This window comes from Chrysemys picta, chromosome 7 (assembly GCF_011386835.1).
Source record: "Chrysemys picta bellii isolate R12L10 chromosome 7, ASM1138683v2, whole genome shotgun sequence".
Taxonomy (NCBI): domain Eukaryota; kingdom Metazoa; phylum Chordata; order Testudines; family Emydidae; genus Chrysemys; species Chrysemys picta.
Window position 1 is genome coordinate 95817241 of NC_088797.1, and position 20362 is coordinate 95837602.

The 20362-nt window shown below is 37.2% G+C and overlaps 1 protein-coding gene across 12 annotated transcripts in view; it reads left to right on the forward strand.

Annotated features, from left to right (window-relative positions):
* The window catches only part of PCGF5 (polycomb group ring finger 5), a 106499-nt gene that overhangs the window by 54261 nt on the left and 31876 nt on the right, over positions 1-20362 (forward strand). For all 12 annotated transcript variants that reach the window (XM_065552063.1, XM_065552062.1, XM_008170582.4 and 9 more), the window contains 3 exons: positions 1067-1163; positions 19390-19445; positions 19559-19618. In XM_065552063.1, coding sequence (XP_065408135.1) covers positions 1067-1163; positions 19390-19445; positions 19559-19618 — 213 coding nt within the window. The remainder of the gene's footprint in view (positions 1-1066; positions 1164-19389; positions 19446-19558; positions 19619-20362) is intronic.

The window sequence follows — 20362 nt, forward strand, 5'->3', positions numbered from 1 at the left end:
TGTTTTCTGAAGATTTCAGGAGTCCCTCAAAGATCCCCATATTATTAGGGTTCACTGTTTTTGTTTCAGAAGTGGTCTTAGTTCTTTGGAGAATTGTTGGAAGAAATTACAAAATAGTTTTCCGTCCATTTATTAAAGTATTTGCAGTTCACATTTCAATTCAGGTGAAAAATAATAAACAGAAGAAAGTTACTTTGCATCCAGAACATTTTAACAAATTAATAATAGCACACCTATTACTTCTTGCCAAATTATATTCAATTTTTTGTCTTGATACTAAAATCTGTAATTAATCATATTTGGAAGCAACCACAATCTGATACTTTTTGATTAAAAACTATAGTAGTGTTTGGGTTAATATAAATTTGTAGGCTCTTATTTTGATGTTGTTGATTCCTAATTCAATATCTACGCTTCTCTGATGATTTTGATTTTAAGATTCAAGTACTGAATGTTCACCAGTGCTTCTACCATCACTGTTGTTAAAGGCTATATATGTGGAGGGAAAAATAGCTCATTTCAACCCATGGAACAATTTTTTATAATTTTCTTTTTACCCTTTTAGAAAATAGTAGATGTCAAGTTTTTCAGTCACCAGTATTGCAGGGATTTTTGCAGGAATTCTGTATCATAACTGATTGCAAACTTACCTTCATTTCAGATCCTCCAAAGTCATGACTAGCTCCTGCTTTGCTGAGACGGGATCCCCTGCATGTACTTTCTCTGAATCTCTGTGCTATGTTGTGAGGAATATAAAACAGTAAAAAAAATTGCATACTTATAAACAATACTCTCCTAACCTGTATTCGCTCAATGTTGTAATATCTCAGCAGGTTACAGCTAGTCATAATTTTTGGGAACAAGAAACAGATAAGTTAATGGTGTATTGTAATCACTTGTGTTAAAGAATACCCCTCTTATCCCTGCTACCAGAAGCATTCAGCATAAGTCTGTTTTTTTTTTAATTGCAAGCCATATTGCAAGCAATAATATTTTCTTGATCTAAAAGTTACACTACAATAATGTATACTTTTATCTAATTATGGCAATTTTTTCTTTGTTACAGTTTGTAAGACATGTATTGTTCAGCACTTTGAAGACAGCAATGACTGCCCCAGGTGTGGCAATCAGGTGCATGAGACCAATCCATTAGAAATGTTAAGGTAAGACAACATTAAACAAAATTTGACTAAATATAACGGTATTTTTGATAATTTCATTGTTCTAAGGAAATGCCATAATTTCTTCTTTTTTATTTTTAATTTATACAAATGCTGACTCCTGTGTGTATGCTCTAAGCACCCTTTATATTACTTGAATATAAAACTAAATGAATACCCAGCATAACCCACCAGCAGCAAACTGGTCAACTAGAAAGTTTCAATTCCCCCTCCTTTAAATTACTCCCTGTCTTCAAATGCTGGAAAGAAAGGTGACCATTGTAGTTTGACTAACCTTCATTTAGAATAAATTCACTTAAAAGGAGAAAGCACTTTTAAAAATATTTCTGACATCTACGCTTATTTTGCAACTGGGAAAGGAGCAGTGGCACAAACTATGTATTCCCTAGAAAGCTCTTCCAAAACTGCCAGTTCCCCTTCTAGACCTCTTTTTTTAATAGGTTTTTTTAAAATTTGTCGTTACTATATTTTGATTGTCTGTCGTTTTGCCCATTGCTCTGTTGCCTAATGTTTATATTTAAATTTATTGTTGTTTCTAGTATGGCCTTTCAATGTATTGTTCATTTATAATTCAAACATTCCAGAATGCACTTGTACCATTTCAAACCCCATCTCTGATAAGTCCCTTTTCCAGATAACTGCCTCACCAGGAATTGCATACAATAAGTTTACATATGTAGAGGATTGCTTGATCTAGGCTTGTGAATTGATTGGCATTAACAAGCATCCTTAAAGTTTAGCATTAAATATCCATAATATACTTTGATTTATTCAAGACATCAGGCAGAAGCTAGACAGAAATCCCCTCTTTAGCAGACAAGAGAACAGTAGACATAGTGTTTTCCATCCCTAAAGGAACCCAGTGTGATGTTATATGAAATAGAAACAACAGAATTGGCGAATTACTATGTCGCATTCCCAATGGCATGTTTCTTGGTTTCTCTCTGTCATATTTAAAAGTTGCCTATTACCTTGATTTCAACATAAGATTTTCTCAGAAGAATTCAAAGTTTCAAGAAAAAAAATTGTTTAACAGAGTTTTGAATTGTCATGATGTGAAAATATATTTCATACAGTTAAAGGCATAAACCTCCAATACCTAAATTCTCTGTCTTATCTGCCTTGTTGAGCAGCTTTTCCTTGATCCAATTTAGACTAACAAGGCTACCTCTAGACAATGTTCACCCTTAAGTACATAACTAGTTTCCCACAGTGCGAAGTACTTACTGTGGAGAGAAACAAATTTATATGAAATATGGAATCCCATAGGCTGTTTGAAAGGCCAAAATAGTTCACCACTATAATCCTCATGGAGAGAATATGTGATATCTATAACTTTTTTAAAAACACATTTTATTTTTTGAACCAGCCCTAGCTCTGTCCCCCATTTCCTGTGTCTTTCCTTCCTTTTCTGTCTCTGATAATTTCTGCAGTTGCCAGTACATTGGTGACACTAACAGGAGCTACATACACTCCAGAACAGTTTCTCCAATGTCCCTCTATGTCAGCACAGGTAGTTGGGTGGACTATAAGTTCTCCTACCAGCAGGTGGAGTTGGAGAAAAGCAAAATTGGAGAAAGTCTAGAGAAGAGCAACAAAAATGATTAAAGGTCTAGAAAACATGGAAAGATTGAAAACAATGGATTTGTTTAGTCTAGAGAAGAGAAGACTGAGTGAGGGGGGAACATAACAGTGGTCAAGTACATAAAATGTTGTTATACAGAGGGTGATATCCTTATCCACTGAGGACTGGGCAATAAGAAATGTGCTTAAATTGTAACAAGGGAGATTTAGTTTAGACATTAGGAAAAATGTCCTAACTGTAAAGGTAGTTAAGCACTGGAACAATTTGCCTGGAGAGGTTGTGGAATCTCCGTCATTGGAGGTTTTAAGAATTGGTTAGACAAACACTTGTCAGGGAATGTCTAGATAATACTTAGTCCTGTCTGAGTGCAGGGAACTGGACTTGATGACATATCCAGGTCTAATCTACATAATTCTATGAGTAAAAGGGAACTTTTAGGATGAAAATTAGTACCCATTTGCTCAATCATTAAAATGTATTCATCACGGAAGGAGCCTTGGCCTTGCCAGAAAGAAAATAAGAACTGCCTATACAATGTTTATTGTGCGGTGGTTCTGCTAAGGATGGCTGTTCCAACACTTTTTACCCATGTTCTGCAAAGGTAGTTACAGCTCCAACCTTAGATGGCTCTGTAGATTTGGGTGACCAACTCTTCTCCCTGGAGACTTCTTAGTAGGCCAAATGATAATTGGGAGAAATGCGGGTTCTCCCATATATTGTCCTTATATGAAATATATCAGCCTTCATGGCCATGGCCTCTGTCCTAGTCTCATGACATCTCTCAGTTCCAGCCTTTGACCCAAAGGAGAAAGAAGCCTCAGTCTCAGAGTTTTTCTCAGCAGCGGATTAGTATCCCTCTGTGGATACAATTGTTATGGAGAAAGCTATGAAAACTAATAATTCTGGAGGGAAGACATTCCTACGGGGGAGAGTTGGACAGTTTTTAGAAAAGAAAATATAGTTATGCCAATTAAACAGGTGAGCTGCATTCTTAATCTACAGGAGAACTCCTTGGAGTCAAAGAAGAGAGCTTCAGTTATTGCTAGCCAATGGACTGTTTATCCACAACATTTTTGACGCAGGATGGACTATAATGGAAAACTCCCCACTGTTCCATTTGCTCTTAGACAACTTTTAAGTGGCTCAAAGCATATATCTAATTTCAGTTCTTGTAGCATCTAAAGGTATATGTACATTGCAACTGGGAGCAAGCCTCTCAGCATGGGTAGATAGACCTGGATTTGTGGGGCTCGAGCTTGCACGCTAACAATAGCATTGTGGACATTGCAGCTTACGCAGTAGCTTGGGCTCTGAAGCCCACCCAACCCCCTGGGTCTAAGCTCAGGTGGCTAGCCCAAGGCTCTGCCAGAGCTGCAATGTCCACAGTGCTATTTTTATTGTGTTAGCTCAAGTCAAGCTAGCACGAGTCTGTCTACCCAATCTGGGAAGCTCGTTCCCAGCTGCAGTATAGACACACTCTAAAGTAGAATCCAGCATCTAGAAGTGCATAGAAATATCACTTTCCTAGTTGACTGGATGGGAGGGTCCAAAGATTTCAGTGGGCTGGAAATCAGAGAGAGAGCACCTAAGAGAGTTCATGATTTTTGCATAGTTTCTGTGCAGATTGTGATCTGTTTGACATATAAAATCCTGCCATTAGTAATGTGGTATAGATCTGGTAAAATGATATAGCAGAAAGAAAACACCAGTACTGTATAGTCTGCAAGGGTTTTTCCTCAAGGGATGATAGATTTAGATATAAATATAAATATATTATAGATATTGATATTAGGGCTGTCAAACGATTACAAAAATTAATTGCGATTAATCTCTCAATAAAAAAATTAATCGCAATTAATCACGCTTTTAAACAATAATAGAATACCATTTATTTAAATATTTTTGGATGTTTTTCTACATTTTCAAATATATCTATTTCAGTTACAACACAGAATACAAAGTGTACAGTGCTCACTTTATAATTATTTTTTATTACAAATATTTGCACTGTAAAAAACAAAAGAAATAGTATTTTTCAATTCACCTAATACAAGTACTGTAGTTCATTCTCTTTATCATGAAAGTTGAACTTACAAATGTAGAATTATGTATAAAAAAACCTGCATTCAAAAATAAAACAATGTAAAACTTTAGAGCCTACAAGTCCACTCGGTCCTACTTCAGCCAATCTCTCAGACAAACAAGTTTGGTTACATTTGCAGGAGGTACTGCTGCCCACCTCTTGTTTACAATGTCACCTGAAAGTGAGCTCAGGCATTTGCATGGCACTGTTGTAACCAGCGTCACAAGATATTTACGTGTCAGATGCACTAAAGATTCATATGTCCCTTCATGCTTCAACCACCATTCCAGAGGGAATGCGTCGGGTTCTGCTCGACAGGTTCTGCTCGACAATGATCCAAAGCAGTGGAGACCGATGCATGTTCATTTTCATCACCTGAGTCAGATGCCACCAGCAGAAAGATGGATTTGCTTTTTTGGTGGTTGAGGGTTCTGTAATTTCCGCATCAAACTGTTGCTCTTTTAAGACTTCTGAAAGCGTGCGCCACACCTCGTCCCTCTCAGATTTTGGAAGGCACTTCAGATTCTTAAACCTTGGGTCGAGTGCGGTAGCTAATTTTAGAAATCTCACATTGGTACCTTCTTTGCATTTTGTCAAATCTGCAATGACAGTGTTCGTAAATCAAACATGTGCTGGGTCATCATCCAAGACTGCTGAAACATGAAATATATGACAAATGCAGGTAAAACAGAACAGGAGACATACAGTTCTCCCCCAAGGAGTTCAGTCACAAATTTAATTAACGCACATCACCAGCATGGAAGCATGTCCTCCGGAATGGTGGCTGAAGCATGAAGAGGCATACGAATGTTTAGCATATCTGGCACGTAAATACCTTGCAACGGCTACAAAAGTGCCATGCGAATGCCTGTTCTCGCTTTCAGGTGACGTTGTAAATAAGAAGCAGGCAGCAGGATCTCCATCTATATTCAAATCGGATCCTGGAGGTCTGTAGCATATCCCAAGCACAATCCCAGTGTAGCCTCTGTTACCTTTCTTCCACAAAATGATTTTGACCCAAACAGATTCCGCTTTATCCATTCTTCCACTGTACAATAAAATACCTTTTTCAAATTTCACAGAAAAAGAAACTAAGGTACACAACCTTATTCTCTGACTAAGACATGCCAAGTTTCAGCCAAAGAGGAGAGAGGGTATCTTACAGTTGGGTTCACTACCTTTTCCCATGAGGGTGAAAAGTTAAGGAAGAGGAGAGAGGTGATCTTATAGTTGGGGAATGGCTAAAGGCCATTTCTACACATATGTATCTTCTTGTAGTAAATATATGAGAATTCCAGATTCTCTTTGAGTGCAGTTATGTAACAAAAAAAAAATCTACATTTGTAAGTTACACTTTCACAATAGAGATTTCACTACAGTACTTGTATGAGGTGAATTGAAAAATACTATTTCTTTTGTTAACAGTGCAAATATTTGTAATAAAAACTAATATAAAGTGAGTACTGTACACTTTGTATTTTGTGTTATAATAGAAATCAATATATTTGAAAATGTAGAAACATCCAAAAATATTTAATAAATTTAAATTGGTATTCTATTGTTTAACAGTGCAATTAATCGTGATTAATTTTTTTAATCACAGTTAATTTTTTTAAGTTAATCGCGTGAGTTAACTGTGATTAATCGACAGCCCTTATATATAAACATATTCAGAAATAAAATCAATCGAGCCTCTGAAAATTTTTCATCGAAAAATGTTTGGATGCAAAATGGCTTTTTGAAGGAAATGGAATTTTTTGTTTCCTTAAAAATTTTCAGTGAAATGAATCAAAATGAAAATTGTTTTGAATCGAAAAAAAATTTGATATGTTTTTCCCCTCTTTTCCAGTGGGAGAGATGGCAATGGGAACAACAGTAATCCCTCTAAAAGAAGAACAGGAGGACTTGTGGCACCTTAGAGACTAACAACTTTATTAGAGCATAAGCTTTCGTGGACTACAGCCCACTTCTTCGGATGCATATGCATATGCAAAATGATGCAAAAATGATGCATATGCATCCGAAGAAGTGGGCTGTAGTCCACGAAAGCTTATGCTCTAATAAATTTGTTAGTCTCTAAGGTGCCACAAGTCCTCCTGTTCTTCTTTTTGCGGATACAGACTAACACGGCTGCTACTCTGAAAAGTAATCCCTCTGATAACTGAAGCAAAATGATGATTCAAATCAAGACAATTTTAATTTCACTGAAATATTTCAATGAAAATTTTTGAACAAAGTGAAAATATTGTAATTTGTTTGAAAATTCACAGAAAATACTTGTTGTTTTTTTTTAACTATCCCCAAAACTGAGTTGACACAGGCAAAAAAACAATTAACAGATGACAACCTAGAGTTCAACTCAGTTCTGTGACCTTGGGTATGGAACCCTGTCTTTCCATAGGCATTCTTCCTTCTGTGTCCCTCAAGCAGTTATTTTATGGTTCTTCCCAGAGTACAGGTGCCAAGAGGAGGGTGAAGTTGAGGTTAACTGAGGTTAATCCCTTGTTAACTGAGGACCAGATAGTGCCCCAGCAACCTGTCACGGCTGTCTACAATACTGGTTTCCAAGGCAGACTGATGAGCACTTTTTCTTCTAGATAGAGACTTTTGAGATTTTTCTCTGCAATGGCATAATAACATAAGAACGGCTATACTGGGTCAGACCAATGGTCCGTCTAGCCCAGCATCCGGTCTTCTGACAGTGTCCAATGCCAGGTGCTTCAGAGGAAATGAACAGAACAGGTATTCATCAAGTGATTCACCTCCTGTCACCTGTTCACAGTTTCTGGCAGACAGAGGCTATGGAAATTTCAGAGCATCATTTTGCATCCCTCTCCATCCTGGCCAATAGCCATTGATGGACCTGTCCTCCATGAATTCATCTAGTTTTTTTTAGAACCCTATTACAGTCGTGGTCTTCACAACATCTTCTGGCAAAGAGTTCCAGGTGCATTGTGTGAAGAAATACTCCCTTTTGTTTGTTTTAAACCTGCTACCTGTTAATTTCATTTGGTGACCCCTAGTCCTTGGGTTATGAGGAGTAAATAACACTTATTTACTTTCGCCATACCAGTCATGATTTTATAGACCTCTATCATATCCCCCCTTAGTCGTCTCTTTTCCAAGCTGAAAAGTTTCAGTCTTATTAATCTCTCCTCATATGGAAGTTGTTCCATACCCCTAATAATTTTTGTTGCACTTTTCTGTACCTTTTCCAATTCCAGTATCTTTTCTGAGATGGGGCAATCAGATCTGCACGCTGAATTCAAGATTTGAGCATACCAGGGATTTATATAGAGGCAATATGATATTGTCTGTCTTGTTATCTATCGCTTTCCTGATAATTCCCAACACTCTATTTGCTTTTTTAACTGCCACTGCGTACTGAGTAGATGTTTTCAGAGAACTATCCACAATGATTCCAAGATCTCTTTCTTGAGTGGTAACAGCTAATTTAAACCCCATCATTTTATATGTATAGTTGGGATTATGTTTTCCAATGTGCATTACTGTGCATTTATTAACTCTGAAATTTCATCTGTTATAGTATCAGGACTTCCATCTTTGTTGTGGATGCCCTAGTTTGACAAGCCTTAAGGCAACAAACTTGGTAGGGAAAAATCACTTTGGTAGTTTTGACCTACAAGAGACACTCAAATTTTAAATTGTTAAAGAAGCATCTGAAAGTTGCCTTCCCTCTTGGGTCAGTCCTTTTTACCAAAGGGCTAGCAGATTTGGTGATGCAATGTCCTGACAGCTTTTCACCTCCTCCAGGGTCTGCAAATGTGCCCAGTTGTGCACACTAGTCTTTTACTTTCTGGGTTTTTTATAGGCACCTACTCTGCAGTTTCTTGCTGACAAGAGTAAAGATGTATTAGGGATAAGTAATTTTGTTGTTCCATATTCCTCTATACACACAGTATATAACCCACAATTTTTGTGGTTTTGTTTGAGTTAGGGTTTGAATTTTTCTTTGAATAATTTTCCATGTAGTTCCTTTACATTGGTAGGGTTTATATTGTTCAGGTAACTTCTATCTAAAGTAAATTGGGCAGACAGCCAGACTGCTGTATAGAGGGAGTGATATCCCAGGAGCTAGGTTGGTGGGTTTGGTTTGGTATTTTTTCTCTCTGCTGAAAAGAGGACATTTACCCATTGTCTGGGCTTTCAGAGGCAACTGAAGAAACCAAATTAACAGATAAGAAATTAACTATTCCCTGAGGTACAGTTTGCATGGTGAAACTTACTATAATTGATCTAATATCACCTGGGAAAAGCTGTAATAGGTGTCTGACTCATATGCTTAAAAAGGTAGTTTAATGTTAATGGTAATTTTTGAGGAAGCATGATTGAGCATACCTACAATCTCTTTGTGCCCAGCAACTATCTCTTGCTTTCTGTAAGGGTAAAAAAAACAGCCCCCAACCTTTTACGCCAGTAATGTAGGCTGAGTTTTTCTTATTTTGTAACAGATATTCTACCAGTAGAGCTTATGATTAAAAGTGAAGAAAAGATCCATATGGTGTCAATATAAGAGCAAATATTCAGGTCTTAATTTCATCAGAGTTGTTTAATTGTTTACTCCCTTGTGACAGCTACAAGCTGTCTGTGGGTTTATGGTTAGGTGTTTGTATGTAGAGCAGTTCATGGGAGAATGACATGTTTAAATTATATATAAAAAAGACAGGGTGATATTCAGCTGCATCTGACCAGTTTGGTTAATGAACATCTCAAAAACTGTTGTTCTAAGCTTTTGGGGAGGGTAGGCATGAAAGGATCTCTTTCTCTTTATATATGCTATAAATGTTTATAGGTATTCATATTGCTTCCCCTCACCATAGTGCCTGAGTAACTCTGATGCATTGGGTTAGTCCTCTCAGAAGATGGTGTGTAGCACAAACAATGCTGCTTATATGCTGAAAACAAAAATATAGTAGAAATATTTCTATGTTGATGTGAGAATTTCACTTTATCTGAAAAATACGTTTCTGAAATATGTAAATAATTTTGTGCTCTAGGCAGGAAATATGAAGGTGAGAAAAAAATAAGACCACAGGCTAGAACTGCAGAAACAGCAATATTCTGTGGGAAGTTTCCTTAAACCCAGTTACCCTAAAAGGGGTTTATTTGACAAGAACCTTCATAAAACAAATAGTTTGCTAGTTACAATTTATAAAAAACAGTTTTAAAAATATGTTAAACTCAAAGTAATCAGAAGAGCAGGTGAGCAGAAATATTAAACTGAGTTTTCTGATGTTGACTATATGGCTTGCTATATATATTTTACATGATGTGTTTTCAGAGAGCCTATCTTTATCATTACTTGAGAATGGAATAATATTTTATGTGCAATGGCATTAAACACTTTATGAAGTTTTAACTAAAAATGAATTACACTGTAGTTTATTACGCTTGAAACTTCAGTGATATATGAGTGAACTATGTTGTTACATGTTTGAACCAGTTAGATTTTTGAAATATAGGTACTATATCATAATAAACTAACTTCCGAGTAATGGCCATAAGTGTTAATTTTTTTTAAATATATCTTTCAGTTAGTAGTGTTCAGGGCCTGTCTAAATTGCAAAGTTAACTGTGAAATTCTATGTCAATCTTGAAAATGGGGATTCACTTTCTGAGGGATGTTACATTGTTAAAATCACTTTGGGCCCTGTCCTGCATTCCCTGTCTAACCAAAATTATGTATGCACCAAAAATCATTGGGGGCTTTGGGTGTACCAAGAAGGTAGGATCACACTCTTTTGATATCCTGCTCTATGGACACCAGTGAACCTGAATGAGTTTTCAGTTTGCCTGTGACATACAATTAGTAGTGGAGAATTGCTTTGCTCATGTAATTCATCCTGTCTTTTAAAAATAAAAATGTCAGGGACAAGTCTAAAGCTGGTATTTACATTTGATATTTTATGCTCTTCTGTACGTTTGGTGATTTTTTTTTTTTTTTTTTTTTTTTTTTTTTTTTTTGCTGCAGGGTTCAGGCTTTCCTCCCCAATCTAAACTCTAGGGTACAGTTGTGGGGACCCGCATGAAAGACCTCCTAAGCTTATTTCTACTAGCTTAGGTTAAAAAGTTCCCCAAGGCACAAATTCCTTCCTTGCCCTTGGTATCGCTGTCACCACCAAGAGATTTAAACAAACATTCAGGAAGGGCCACTTGGAGCCCTACATCCCCCATAATATCCTCGCAAGCCCCTACACCCCCTTTCCTGGGGAGGCTTGAGAATAATATCCTAACCAATTGGTTACAAAGTGAGCACAGATCAACCCCCCTGGGTCTTTAGGACACTGAAAAACAATCAGGTTCTTAAAAGAAGTTTATTTAAAAAAGAATCACCTCTGTAAAATCAGGATGAAAAATAACTTTACAGGGTAACAATAAGATTCAAATCACAGAGGATTTCCCCTCTAGGCAAAACTTTAAAGTTACAAAAACAGGGCTAAACCTCCCCCTTAGCACAGGGAAAATTCACAAGCTAAAACAAAAAATAATCTAACGCATTTCCTTGCTATTACTTACTATTTCTGTAATATTAGATGCTTAGTTCAGATACTGCTTAGGAAGATGTATTTTCCCTGCCCTGGTTCCCTGCTGACCCGGAGAGAACAAAGGATACAAAACAAAAACCTTCCCCCACAAATTTGAAAGCATCTTCTCCCCTTATTGGTCCTTTTGGTCAGGTGCCAAAGGACTTGTATCAGGTCCTTTGGTCCCCTTATTGGTCCTTTTGGTCAGGTGCCAAAGGACCTGTACCTGTACAGGTAAAGGAGGGATTAACCTTTCACAGGATGAGGAGGGATTTTATGCTACCCTTAGCTGGATGTTTATAACACAAGGAAAGGTGGCTATAATTAATCTATTAAAATACTTGCTTCAACTTTTACAAGAACTATTATGTTAAATGACAGGAAAGATTGACTTTGGAATTATCTAATGTAGTTGTTCAGGTTTCATTTTGGAATTCGTTTGGTGTGAATGAAAATTTCCTTGTAGTTTTGAAAACCTTAGGATGGTGGGACTACTCTGAAGGGCACACCTGAAAGTGACAAGTACTTTCTAATTTTTATTATTCCCTATAGTTTGTAGTCAGAACCTAACATTAGTGTTTCTGCCATTTTTTGATTTATTACTTTAGACATGCATTGATTTGTGTAATATTTATGCTCCTTAGAGAGCAAATGTCAAAATGGCTCTGTTTGGTTTGTTTCCTTATTGAAAGAAAACAATAATTGTAGACCATGAAACCAGCATTCAATGCTATTTTCAAAACTTACCCAGTATGCTGGATATCTGGCTGTATAAGCAGTACTGATGTCTTTGGCACCAAAGTTAGAAGACAAAATAAAAGGCACCAGGTGGGGAGTTCCGTTCTGTAAATGAAAAGGATGGAGGAGGTTTTTGGGGGGTTTGTTTGCCCTTCTGGGGAATTAGGAGATGTTTTATTTGGGGGGAGGGGTGCTGTAGTAGTATTAGTAGGAGTCAGTTGGAGCTAGTTTAGGATATGGAGTTGGTTCTAGGTGGCCTGTGTATATTCCCACTTGTTTGATATGCCCTTACCCCAGCACCACTAAGCTTTGGGAACCTTATGCAAAGCATTGCCCATTAGCTGCACTGAACATTCAGAGCTGAGGCTATAAAAGGGCCTCAGTGCACCTGGGCCAGGCTGGCAGGCTCATTGGGGTAACTATCAGAGCAGGAGTGCTTCAGTATCCTAGGATTCTTGTTCTCCCTCCAGCTCTCTGAGTGTTGCTCTCTTAGCTTCCCTGGCCTGTTGGGACAACCCATTTCAGATGCTGGAGTCTCATTTCTGGTCTGGCAGGAAGTTGAGAAATAATTAGTAAGTGATTTGTAAAAGTGCCTAGAATATGAAAAATGCCATAGCAGGGCTTTCTTCATGATGTGGCACAGTAGTCCAGGACTAAAGTTCAAAAGGCAGTATAGTAGTCTCATAACAAAATGCTTTGGTGACAGATCTAATTTGACCTTTTTTTTTTATTAGACATGCTGTCTGTAAAGAGAGAATCTGGAATTCTCATATATTTACTACAAGAAGATACATATGTGTAGAAATGGCCTTTATCCATTCCCCAACTACAAGATCACCTCTCTCCTCTTCCTTAACTTTTCACCCTCATGGGAAAAGGTAGTGAACAAGCGTGCCCTCTATTGGAGGCGTATGTTATAAATGAGATTTTGGCTGAAACTTGGCATGTCTTAGTCAGAGAATAAGGTTGTGTACCTTAGTTTCTTTTTCTGTGAAATTTGAAAAAGGTATTTTATTGTACAGTGGAAGAATGGATAAAGCGGAATCTGTTTAGGTCAAAATCATTTTGTGGAAGAAAGGTAACAGAGGCTACACTGGGATTGTGCTTGGGATATGCCACAGACCCCCAGGATCCAATTTGAATATAGATGGAGACCTCTTTAATATTTTTAATGAAATAAATACTACTGGGAATTGTCTGATTAGGGGAGACTTTAATTTCCCAGATATAGTTTGGAGAATGAGTGCTACTAATAATGGTATGGCTCAGATATTCCTGGATGTGATATCTAATAGATTTCTTCACCAAATAGTCACTGAACCAACAAGAGGTGATGCCACTTTAGATTTAGTATTGGTAGCAAGGACCTCATAGAAGAACTGGTTGTAGAGGCCAACCTTGATCGAGTGATTATGATCTAATTTAATTTAAGCTAAATGGATGGATAAATGAAAAATAGGTCTACAGCTAGGGTCTTTGATTTCAAAAGGCAAACTTAAAAAATTCTAAGAGAAGTAGTTGAGGAAGAGGACTGGACTGAAGAACTCAATGATCTGAATGTAGAGGAGGCTTGGAATTATGTTAACTCAGAGTTGCAGGAACTATCCAAAGCCTGTACCCGAAGCAAGGAAAAAAAATTTGTAGGGAAGGGTTGCAGACCAAACTGGATGAACAATCATCTTAGGCAGGTTATTAAGAGAAAGCAGAAAGCCTACAATGAATGGAAGATAGGATGGATCAACAAGGAAAGCTACCTCCTGGAGGTCAGAAAGTGTAGGGGAAAAGTGAGAACTGCCAAAAGCCAAGCAGAGTTGGACCTTGTAAAGGGAATTAAAACCAATAGTAAAAGGTTCTTTAGCCATATAAATTAAAAAAAAAAAAAAAAGGGGGGGGGGGCAAGGAAAAAAGTGGGACTGCTAAACACTGAAGATGGGGTGCAGATTAAAGATAGTCTAGGCATGGCCCAACACCTAAACCAATACTTTGCTTCAGTTTTTAATAAGGGTAATGAGATTAGAGGTAGTGGCAGGGCAGCTAATGGAAATGAGGATATGGAAGTAAAAATTACCACATCCGAGGTAGAAGTCAAACTCAACCAGCTTAATGGGACCCAATTGGGGAGCCCAGATAAATCTTCAGCCAAGAATATTAAAGGACAAGGCACGTGAAATTGCAAGTGCAATAGCAGGGATTTTTAATGACTCTGTAAATTTGGGGATTGCATCCTATGACTGGAGATTCGTTAATATAGTACCTATTTTTAAGAGAGAGGAAAAAAATGATCCAGGATACTATAAGCCTGTTAGTTTAACTTCAATTGGAACAAATTTTGAAAGTAGTTAAAGGCATAGAGGTAAACAGTAATTAGGATAAAATACAACATGGTTTACAAAGGTAGATTGTGCCAGACCAGCCTGATCTTTTTCTTTGAGAAGATAACTGATTTTTTTTAGACAAAGGAAATGCAGTAGCTCTAATCTACCAGGATTTCATACAGTTCCACATGGTTAATATGGAGAAGATGGGACTTAATACAAGAATTGAAAGGTGGGTAAGGAACTGCATAAAGGGGAGACTACAGCGGGTTATACTGATAGTTGAACTGTCAGACTGGAGACAGGTTGAGTTTCTCAGGGATCAGTCTTGGGACCAGTCTTATTTAACATTTTCATTAATGACTTTGGCACAGAAAGTGAGAGTGTGCAAATAAATTTGCAGATGACACAATGTTGGAAACTATCGGCAATACAGAGGAATAACAGACAAGAAGAAGTGGATGACGTAGTAATAGAAGTGGAGTAATAGAAATCGAATGAAATTTAATAGTGTAAAATGAAAAGTCATGCACTTAGGGACTAACAAAAAGAATTTTTGCTATCAGCTGGGAACATATCATTTGGAAGCGACAAAGGAGGAGACAGACCAGGGTGTATTGATCCATCACAGGGTGACTATAAGCCACCAATGTAATGCGGCCATGAAAAGGTTAATGCAATCATAGGATGTCTCAGACGAGGTATTTTCAGTCAAGATAGGGAAGTGTTATTACCGTTGTACAAGACACTGGTGAGACCTGATTTGGAATACCACATGCAATTCTGGTCTCTCATGTCTATGAAAGATGAACTCAAACTGGAACAGGGTCAGAGAAGGGCTACTAGGATGGTTAGAAGAATGGAGAACCTGCCTTATGAGAGGAGACTTAAGGAGCTTGGCTTGTTTAACCTAACCAAACGAAGGCTGGAAGGAGATATGATTGCTCTTTATAAATACATCACAGGGATAAACAGCAGGGAGGGGGAGGAGGAGGAGTTTTTTAAGTTAATGGCCAATGTTGGCACAAGAACACTTGCCAAAAAGTGGCCACTTTATAGGTGATTGCCCATCAACTTTTATGATATCTGGTTAGAGGTGTCATCTTGTCCTTTGTCTTTGAGAAGCTAGTTTACCCAGACTTGTCTGGTAAATACATTTCAGATCTAATTTAGCTATTTATAACTTTATATATAAATAATCATGATATTATTGACCAGTGAGTTATTAGTTTTCAAATGATACCTTACAATGCATATTTTGTACAAAGATTATTGTAGTAGCATGTAGGATGTGAATACCATAATAGATGGTATGATGAGATTGCCTACACTGGCATGTGGCCCATCTGTGACTGCTACTGGCAAATCTCTCCAACTGCTGGAGATGGGACACTAGATGGGGAGGGCTCTGAGTTAGTACAATGAAATTCGTTCCCAGATGTCTGGCTGGTGGGTCTCGCCATCATGCTTGGAGTCTAACTGATCACCATATTTGGGGTCAGGAAGAAATTTTCCCTCCAGGTCAGATTAGCAGTGACCCTGGGGTTTCTTCACCTTCCTCAGCAGCATGGGGCACGGGTCACTTGCTGGTTTAAACTAGAGTAAATAGTGGATTCTTTGTAACTTGAAGTCTTTACATCAGTAATACTCAGACCTCCATTCTTCACGAGTCAAATTAGCGATCAGCAATACCCAAAAGAGTCACAGTAATGTTAATTGATGTTTTAAAAAAATTTATTTATTTAAATTTATTTACATACACACAGAGCAAAATGACTGGCCAAGTATTATTATTTTATCAACTACAGTTGGTTAATAACATAGTAAAAGAATCCTGATTGGTTAATAATTAAATCACACAGAGTTTTAATATCGTGTGCCACAAAGAGCCTCAGGAGATGCTTTACAGATCCACTTGTGAGCCTAAGTCTAAGTATCACTGCTTTTAAATCATGATTTGAGGACTTCATTAACTCAGCCACAGGTTATGGCTCTGTTACAGGAGTGGGTAGATGGGGTTCTGTGGTCGTTAATGTGCAGGAGGTCAGACTAGATGATCACGATGGTCCCTTATGACCTTAAAGTCTATGAGTCTAAATAAACAAACTGCAGTTAGGAGTTTCAGATGATGCACACACACACAGCTTCAAACAGCTTTGTTTGCTACATTGTCGTTTTGCAAGTTAATAACATCTAATATGCATGATAAGGGATCAGGGATGGGAATTTTAAGGGTTTTTTGTTTAGAAAATGTTAATTAGTACTTCTGTATTTTTAACACAGAGATTTACCATAATTTCCAGAAAATAACATGCTCTTTTCATTGAATTTTGATGCTGAAAATTAAAGGAGGTGTGTGTATGAGTGCATTTTCTCTTCTACATTATTAATTATTGTGAGGGCAAGTAGCGTGTGCTACAGACATCTCACAGAATCCAACAGCAAGCACTGCATTTGTGATGTGACCTCTGAGTGACTCTAGAATTGTTTTGTTTCCCTAGTATTATTATATTGTACCTTATTTGTTTGCCTTAGAGTCCTGTTTGTTGTCCAGGTTCTGAACAGCGTACTTTACTGTTGGTGAGAGGAGATGAAACAGTGAGGAGAGGAAGGAAGAGAAAACAGGAGAGAAGAGGAAACAGAGAGGGAGAGGAGACCAAAAGGAGAGGTGAAGAGGTAGAAAGAAGAGGATAGACTAAGTGGACAGGAGAGTGGGTGAGATTAAGAGAGGTAAAAGAACATTCTTAGCTTTAGCAATAAAAACATAGATTCATGTTATTTTCTGGAAAAGATTATATCTGTTCTTGGCAGCTGTATTGAAAAAATGGGTCATATCATTTTAGTGATCAGAAAATTGAGAGAGAATTAATATCAAAACCCTGCATTTTTAAGTCTCTAAATGCCCATGTACACAGTGTCTAACCATAAATACAATATATGGTGAGTTTTTTATGAGAGACTGTAGCTGAACTAAAGACTTAAAAACCTATTAGGACAACTGTCTATTGACCAAATTTAGACCTGGATTAAATAGGTGCAACTCCTGTCGGGTGTAACTGGATCACAAAACCAGTGTAAATGGAAAAGTAGCACAGCTGCTATCAATTTGGCACCCAGTAGCCTCAGTTCTCAGCTGTGCCAAATTCACGCTCCTTGCAGCTTGGGGAAAGCTGGGAGATGGCTCAAAGCCACTTCTATGCTTCCTTGATCCTGCACTGGCTGATGGCCAGGATTCCCAGCATAATTTAGAGCAGCCTCTAATTTATGCTGGCAGCAACCAATCAGCGTCCTGGGGGATCTGGCAGAGCCCTGTATGCAAACCCGCTCCTAGCATGTCCCACCTCCATCACGCCCTCTGTGTGAAGAAGTGAAACAAGTTGCATTGAGCCAACTACTTTAGCTTTGTGTCACCTGTGGGATTCTCAGCAGGAGTCGTCCAGGGGTGAGTCCCCAGCAAAGCAGCCAGAACAGGGACCAAGGATTTAGCCTAATGAGTGTCCAGACGGAGGATGCAGAAAGTGGGGTGATCAGGAAAAGAAACCTACACAAGGGTATAAAAGCAAGCCTGCCCCACCCAACCACTTTCTTACACCCCTTACACAGCTTGACAATAAAGTAGAGTGGAATCATCTTTGCTTTATTTTTGACTTTACTTTTTGTTTTCATTCTTGTCCTTCTGTCCTTTGGTGTGTAAATTACATTCATTTCCCACACTCAGTTAATGCAATATCCATGTAAATTATGCTATTCTACCACTTACTCCAATCTGCACCTCCCTTTATATCACTGTTGAATTTAACCCTGTGGTTTTACTATTCTATAATGCATAGTTATATTTTAGATGGAGCTGTTAAATTATTTTATCAGTAGTCTGTATTGTTCATACCCAAAGTACATACATTCTTTTTTAATCTGAAGATTATTTGGCTGTCATATTACTATAGAAAGCTGTATGTTTTGTTAATATATAAAAAAACAGTATCATAGAAAGTGAGTTCCTATCCAGGCTGGTAGAAGTGATAGCAGAAGCATATTCTGTCTTTAAGCTAACAGCTTCAGTACTAGATAGTTACCCTCATCAGTTTACACAAATCGAGATAAAAATATATTTGCTACCTTTATCTGTAAGTAGCCTTCCTTTTGTTAGTTTGTGACACTAACTATAACCTTATGAAACATAATGTTTGTGTGTGCTAGCACTCTATATTAACCTGGTGGTTATTTTTCTGTATGGCTACCTGTTTTTAATTATTTTTAAGAGATGGTGTGTCATTGCTTTGTTTGATGGTACCTTGATATTGTGGTGATGGACATCTTAAAAATGCTGATGATCATAATAGTTTATAGCAATGTTCTTTAGTCCAGAAAAAAAAACAGTCATAACCAGAAATTTACCAGAGAAACATTACGGTCAATGAATTTATTATTTAAAGTTGGCTACAGTGGCCGCCATCTTAGAATGGGGTGGGGAGAAGGGTTGGTTACATTTTGCCATTTTTCTAATTGTCCTTTTCAAATATTAAGTGAACCACTTCACAGTGATACACAATAATTTGCATGTGACAGAAATTGAAAAATGCTATGAATGTTCTATATAGTGAGATTGTTTTTCTCCTCTTTCTTCTCCCACTTTTTCTCTGTATTTTTTTAAATACTGACATCTGAAGTTATGCCTGAATCTGTAACAAATCAGTGCAAGGGATGGGTGAGAGGAGATGTGTGAGAATATATTTTTCTCATGTTTTTCTTTTTTTTTTTTTCATTTTGAAATCTATTGGATTGTGAATGAAGTATTACTTACCAGGAGTATTGTTATATAATTACTGAGTTACTGGTTTAGGAGGCTTTTTTAAATTTGTTTTTAATGACTTATAAGGGGTGTTTAAAATCCTGCATAGGAATCTTCTTTCTTTAAAAGAAATTTTTTTTTCTTCCTTGAAAGGTTGGATAACACATTAGAGGAAATTATATTTAAGCTGGTGCCTGGACTTCGAGAACGTAAGTTTGATTAGTTTTGCTACCTTTTTTGTTTTATTGGAAGCAGCATTTCTAGTGATATTTCTGTATTGTTGATCTGAAACATCACTTTGTTTTTGTTTGATGTTAACTAGAGGAACTTCAGCGTGAGATCGAATTTTGGAAGAAAAACAAACCTCCAGAAAATGGACAAGGTGATTTTTTGTTGTTGTTGTTCTAGCTATAAATTTAATAATGTATCTGTTAAGTAATATAATGGCTTCTCCATAGGCCGCAGTCCACTGCAAATACTTGTGTTTGTGTACAGTTCCATTGAATTCAGTGCTTGGAACTACACAGGTACATAAAATGACACCTTTGCGTACGTGTTTACAGGATCAGGGCCACAGTATCCTGATGTTTGTCTATTCAGCAATTGTAAATTTGAAATCTAACAATTTCATCCTTATTTTTAGTTGCATTTCCCAATAATATTCCCATGTTTGAGATTCATACTACTTTCTGCTTTGAATTCTTAATATTTTTTATACTTGATGTTTTCTACTTTGATCCTAGTTATTATCAACCAGCGGTAAAACATAGAACTATGTGAGTTTTTATATACAGATTAATTTCTGTTATCAAATTTGGCCAGCTGTTAAGTGGGAGCTTGTCAAGAATTAGGTTTGACAAGTAACAGAAATGTTTTTCCACAAGTGCTAAACAACTGCATTATATAGATTCCAGAATGGCTATCTTTCATAGTAGTCTTAAAAATCTTTGAGAGTCCTTTATTGAGCTGATAAGTAATGCAGAAAATCCAGGGGGTTTGTATTCTCTAAACTGGCTTCATGATTTGGATGCCATAGCATGTTTGACTTTTTGTAAACCATTTAAAGACACTCTGTCAATCCAAAGAGAGATTTATGTATGAGGATCATCTGTTTCAAAGAGACATT